A 6,997-nucleotide genomic window follows, 5' to 3' on the forward strand; every position below is an offset into this window, starting at 1 on the left:
TATTTCAAAAACATGCATATGTGATATTAAAAGATTCTTAAACACTGGAAAAAATGTTTCAAAGTAAATCATATAGATAGACTAAAGAAAGCAAATCACATTATCTTAATGATGAAAAGCATTGATCAGATATTTATTTTGGAAACACCTAGAAAATGAGGCAAAGAGAGAAACTCACTTAATTTAGAAAAATTTGAATTTTAAACCTTAAAACATTATATATCATAAAGGAATTTGGATGATTTTTTTTTATGATTAGGGTTAAGGAAAAGATTCCCACTATTGCTTAGCATAGTACTAGAGGGCCTGGCCTCTAGTACATGGTAAGGAAAGTAAAAGCAAGCTAAAATGGTAGGATCAGTAGAACCTGAATGATGTCTAATGATATCAATATTGAGTTAGGAAATCCAAGAAAATAAAAAAGATAAACTCTTAGAAATCACAAGAGAATTAATTCACTACTGTTGATAATATTTCATCACAGTTCTCTACCTCAATGAAAAACAGTAAAAAACTAGGTCAATGCAGTTGTATAAATTCACATGTGTATGTGTGTGCATTCTTGGCACTAGCCTAAGACCCGTAAGATCTCTATAGGAAAAAAAGGGGGGGGGATTTCATGAAATTAGAAGAGAGACCAGTAGAGAGAGGAAGGAGACTAGGGAGAGGGAAGAAGGGAAGGAAAGGGAGGGGCCTGGGGAATGAGACTGACCAAATTATGTTATGTGTCTATACAAATATGTCATAATGAATCCCATTATTACTTCTAATCACAATGCACCAATAAAAAACATAAATTAAAAGGAAAAAATAAAAAAACAAAAAGATCTCTATGGAGACATTTTCTTAACTGTCATAAGTGTTCTGGATTTTTTGCTTTGTTTTTTAAATGGAAAAACAAAACAAACAAAACAAAACTATGACCCTGGATGGAAAAAAGTACTCTTAAAAAACCTGAAATTTATAATTTAAAAGATTTCTACGTTAGAAATCCCTGCTTAAAATGATTTCATAGGAAATTCCACTAAATATTTAAATAAAAATAACCCCAAACTTTTATAATATCTTTGAAGGAATAGAAAAAGACTCTACCCAATTAATTTCACATATTCAACATAACTTGATTTAATATTAGAGCCTGAGTAGGACATTACAAGTAGTGAAAAAAAATTAAGCCAATTTCATTCCCTAAAAGAGATACAAAATTCCTTTAAAAAAATAGCAAACCATAGGGCTGGATAGAGCATTCACCTAGCATGTGCAAGTTCCTGGGTTCAGGCCCCATTACAGAAAGTAAAAATCAACATATAAGCATGAAATTATCTGACTATTATAAAAGACACAGAGAATATTTGGTAAATATATTCATGATTTTTATTTTGGAAAATCTTTTCAAAAACAGAAACTTCTTTAATGTAAAATGAGCATACTTGGTACTAAATTGCTGACGCTATCTGTGGTTGTGACTGAGACAGGGAAGTTCTTTATCCCTAATCCTATTTGCTATTGTACTGAAAGCAGTAACCAGTGTTTCAGTTCAAGGGGAAAAAGCACAATCATTGGAAAGAGAAAGAAAACCCATCCATATTCACAGAAAACATGAATGTGCTTTTTTAAAAAAAAATCAAAGATAATAATCTAAAGATATGCTCTTAAAAGTCAACCAATGCAACAAAGAGAAATGCAAATGTAGAAAGATATCACTTACAATGCCACAAAAAAATCAAGAAACTAAAAATAAATCTGAAAAAAATTGCAAGTTCTCCATAAATATATCATGGAACATTATTGACAGTACGAAAGGAGACTTACTCAGTTCATGGATCAGAAGACTTAATTTAAAATGATGTTAATTTTCTTCAAATCAATGCACTGCTAATCAGAATTCTGGGAGGACTTTTGTGGAAGTTGATAAGTCAATGCTAAAATGTATATGAAAATTCAAAGAGCCAGACTTGAAAGAGAATAATAAGTTGTAGAGCTTATTCTACAGTAGTAGTTCTCAAATTTGGCTGTATTATCAGGGACATTTTTAGAAACCTGATGGTGACACCTTACCTCTTTCATAGTTAAATTCTTAGATCTTAAGGAGAAACCCAGTCATCAACATTTTAAAACATCTCAGGTGTTTCAAATATGCAATAAAATTTGAGAACAAGAGCAATGTATTATTTTATATAAAAAAAACTAAATTTTATATTGTTGCATGCAAATCTACATAAATTTAGACAGGATGAAATTGGTATGAAGATAGCAATTAAATGAATGGAACAGCATAGAAGTTCTCGAAAGAGACTCAGGCATGTACACAGAAAGTACAAACATAGTAATGCATCAGAAGAAACAGTTTTTCAATGTCACTGTACTAATTGGCTGTATAAAAAAATAAATCTTGGCTTCATCTTTAAGCCATATATAAAACTCAATTTCTACCTGAAATTTTATTATCTGAAAGTAAGGATAAATATAATTTCTTGAAGATAACAGAATATTTTAATAAACTTAGGATACAGAAAACATATTTCCTTGACAACACATGAAAAGGAATACAGTTATAAATTGACCACAGTAACTCTAAAATTAAAAACATACATCCATTAAAAGATACTGTTAAGAAAATGAAATATTAAGCTACACAATGAGAGGGGATATTTGTCACACAGACAACTGACAAAGACTCAGTTTTATATATATTTCATAAAATGAGCAATAAATATTTATAAAATCTAATAGAAATGAGCAATAGATATGAATGTTATAAAGAGAAGGTTCAAGTTAACCAAAAAAGCACATGAAAAAGTGTTAATCTCATTAATCATAAGGGAGATATGAGCTACCACTGTATTCTTAGGAGAAGGACTAAAATTTAGTAGACCAGTAATACCAAGTGTTGTCATCATATGGTTTAATTGCAAATCTCATGGACTGTCAACAGGAATGCAAATTGGAACTGCTTAGACTTTTTAAATACCTACCAAGTCTGAATATATACATACCACATGACATAACAAACTATCTTATTGTTATACCCAACTGAATGCATATATATGTGAACATGAACTCAACAAGGATGCTCATGACAACATTACTGGTAACAACTTCAAACTGGAAACAACTCAAATACCCATTAGCAATAGAATGATAAATACATTGTGGTTTATATATCCAAAACATATAATATGCACTAAAAATGAATAAACTATATAAAACAATGTAGGTTAGTTTTTAAAACATAACGTTAAACATGTATGCCAACTAGAAAAGAACACATACCATAATTCTCCCTTCTTATAACGTTCATAAATGGACAAACATCATCATAGTGGTTAATTTGGGGGAAGACAACTGAAAAGGGGAAGGCATAATAATTGTAGTTTTCTATTTCTAGACTACGATAATGGTTATATGAATCTGCTTATTTTGTGAAAATTCATCTTGATTGAATTACAACATAGTAGTAAAATAATAAAGTATGAAGAAGGTCTAAATATCTTTCATTTGTAAAACAACATAAAAATGTCATTTCTTCCCAAGTTAATATATTAAATAAGTACACTCAATAAAAATCCCAGTTGGATTTCTAATGGAATCAATTGATTTAAAAAGTGTATTCAAAAAGTATACCTAAATGAACTTAGAAAAATGGAATGAAAACAAGGGCGTGGTCTGAATAAACACTGACAACATATTAACACATTTCAGAACCATTATTACAAAAATAGTGTGATCATTGATTCAATTAAGAAAAAGGTAAACTAAAGGAATAGAAAACATGTCAGAAACAGATGGATTCATATGTGAGCACATAGTATGATGTAAAGGTGGCAATGAAAATCAATGGGGAAAAGATGGCCAGCTCAAGACATTATTGTATAGAGAAAACTGAAATTGTTTCTCTCTACACCTCCTGGCAAAATGTTCTCAAAGTGGACTAAAAATCAAATATAAAATATAAAACTGTAAAGTTCGTATAAAATATTAAAGAACAAATCTTTCCTAGACATGAAGAACATCTTAAAGCCTTAAAAACATAAACTATGAGACAATTTGGGGCTGGCTTAGAAACTGAAGTCCAAGTATGGCACACTTGAAAAAAGATTGTCTGATTCCAAATAATCAATGTACCAATGAATTAAACAAAACTATATAATAAGCTGTTCCAATGAATTATTTTACAAGGGTGTGGAGTATGTGCGTGCGTGCGTGTGTGTGTGTGTGTGTGTGTCTGTGTCTGTGTACATTCAAGTTGGAGCTGACATGTGTCAATCTCTATTTCATAACACCTAGCAGATACTCCTTGACTATAATGGGTTTACCTCCTGAAAAATCCATTGTAATTTGAAAATATAAGTTTAAAATGTGTTTAATATTCCTCACCTACTGAGCTTTATAGTTTAGCCTAGCCTACCTTAAACATGCTCATAACATTTACATTAGCCTAAAGAGTTGTGCAAAATCATCTAACAGAAAGCCTATTTGTAATAAAGCACTTAATATTTCTTGCAATTGATTGAATACTATACTGAAAATGAAAAACAAAATGATCTGTGAGTATGCTTTTTATATCAACATAAAGTTGAAAAATTGTTTTCTATCCATCATGAGTCAGAGACTGTCTATGAATGGAAAAGACTTACCTACCAACAGTTTTTTAAATAATTTTCCCAGTATTTTGACTGGAATCTGACTCTACTGTTGCTTCAGTTCTATCATCTTTTTTTCAAAGTCTCTCTCTCTCTCTCTCTCTCTCTCTCTCTCTCTCTCTCTCTCTCTCTCCTTTCATGTATTTTATTTAAAATTTTTTTTAGTTGTAAATGAACACAATACCTTTCTTTAAATTTATTTTTATGTGGTGCTAAGGATTGAACCCAGTGCCTCAAACATGCTAGACAAGTGCTCCACAACTGAGCTACACAACCCTAGCTCAGCTACAACCCCATCCCTCCTTTCATTTAATTTTGGGGTGCTAGGGATGGGACCTAGGGCCTCTTGCACACCAGAAATGTGCTCTATCACTAAACTATAACCTCAGCCCCAATTCTACCCTTCTGTGAAGAAAATTACATATTTTCCTGGAAAAGTGGTTCTTATATCTTGCATATGTTCAAACTAAACATTAAAAGATTCCAGGTTATATATAAGAATTTTTAATTATCCTCTTATCTGAATTAATATACTTTAATCAGTTATACCAAAATTTGATAATTTTAATTGAACTATGACTTTTCAATATAATTTTTTTAAAAAATTGTGATGAATAAGCATCATTTTCTTGTTTTATTTTTATTGACCTCAAATTCACAATTCTTCTGCCTCAGTTTCTAAGTAGCTGGGAAAATAGGTATACACCACTGCACCCAGCAATGAACATCAATTTTTATACCTTCAAATAAAAATTGCCATTATTTAAGAAATTAGGGGTCAGGCCGTTAGTGAAAGAATAAGGGAAGCATTGATGAAACACAGACTTAGAAATCCTAAGAGCTTGGGGAACATTTCTTTGAAAATAGTGTGCTTTTGATATATTTTTTTTTCCATTGGTATTTTGTTTTATATTCTAGGAACAAATATCAATAATTTTAATTTTTTTCTCTCTTGATTACAACCAGTTTCGAAGAATAAGCAGAAATAATTCACCATTCATGGAACTATTGAAAGCCTACAAAAATCCCAAGAAGCTTCACCTAATTCCTTATCCCCATTCGCCCCAATGACTTACCTAGGCTCTTCCTTGTTTAATGCTATTGGGTCTTGACCATTCATCAGTTAATTATTTTCTATGATCACCTTTCCTTTACAGAACACATATATTCTTTATAAAAATTTCCCCCACCAATCCCCAAGTATATACACTTTAGAAGCACTTTTTAGCTAGTAAAGGAACTAGAGAATGCTTACCTTCAAAATAGATGCCTGACTGGATTTCAATGACCCTGGGGAGGGTCCTCAGGTCAAGAGAGTGAACAAATTCTTCCAATGATAATGCCATTGCTCTGGCTTGGGTTGTGTGTAGACCTGGTTCTTACAAAAACTTGTGGCTTCTGCGTGTTACTTGTCTACAGCTCAAGTCCTCGTTCATAATTCCTCCCTTAGGCAGGCAGGATGTCACGCTGGAACCAACCAGGGTGAAGCATCTCTGTGGGGAGGTACTCCACTGTAGTTGCTGTCCTTGCTCATAATTCGTCCGGGGTCAGGCAGGCAGAATGCCACACTGGAGCCAAATCCGGTGGAACAGCTCTGTGTGGGGAGGATAATAAGGGTATGAGGAAGCAGGAGACAAATGTTTTACAGCTCTTTTTGTTCTCCTTGTGGCTTCATTTCCTTCTGCCACAGTAGAACAGGATGGGGGGTGGGGTGATATGAGAATTGGCAAGTAGCTCACTCTGTCTTTTGATGGCCCAGGTGTGCATCTACAGTCATGCCAAGACTTTGGGGTCAGAGTTGTTGGTGGCTTGTCCGCTAGGAAAGATCAGAATATATCAGTATAACTCAAGTCTAATCTTAAAAGTGACACTGCAATAATTCATTATTTCTCCAGTTCGTTTCAAAGTTTGGCTTCATGCCGTATTTGCATATTCTTAGTGCTTTTATATTAAGTTTGGTTACAAAAGTGCTTTGTGTCAGCTCATTTTAGAAATCTGATACTCTGGAGAGAGTATTGAAACCACTCTTTATTCTTCCACATTAAAAATTTTGCTGAATCTTAAAGGAGGGTGGGGGAGAGATACAATATGCAAAGTGATACAGTAATTGATAGAGTAAAACAAAATGAATTTTCTAATCTCCATACTGTAGTGGAAAGTATTTAGATCAGGTGTTAGTAAACCTGGGTTTCCTAGCCTAGCTTTGCTTTTAATTTGTAGGCAGATATCAGGTTGTCTTCTCTGGTCCTTACTTGTCTCATTTTCTAAATGTAAATAAAAAAAAGTAGAAGAAATAAAATAAATTATATAATTTCTTCTGAGGCCTAAATTCTACAATTCAAATGTTGTGGTCC

General features: G+C 32.5%; 1 protein-coding gene across 1 annotated transcript in view; it reads right to left on the reverse strand.

Annotated features, from left to right (window-relative positions):
• Positions 1-6,020, reverse strand: part of THEMIS (thymocyte selection associated) — a 206,700-nt gene extending 200,680 nt beyond the window's left edge. Inside the window, exon 1 of the mRNA XM_081294651.1 lies at positions 5,899-6,020. Coding sequence (XP_081150777.1) covers positions 5,899-5,989 — 91 coding nt within the window. The 5' untranslated portion in view covers positions 5,990-6,020. The remainder of the gene's footprint in view (positions 1-5,898) is intronic.
• Between the last annotated feature and the right edge of the window lie 977 nt (positions 6,021-6,997).

This window comes from Spermophilus citellus, assembly GCF_964194105.1.
Source record: "Spermophilus citellus genome assembly, chromosome: 5".
NCBI classification, from domain to species: Eukaryota; Metazoa; Chordata; class Mammalia; order Rodentia; family Sciuridae; genus Spermophilus; species Spermophilus citellus.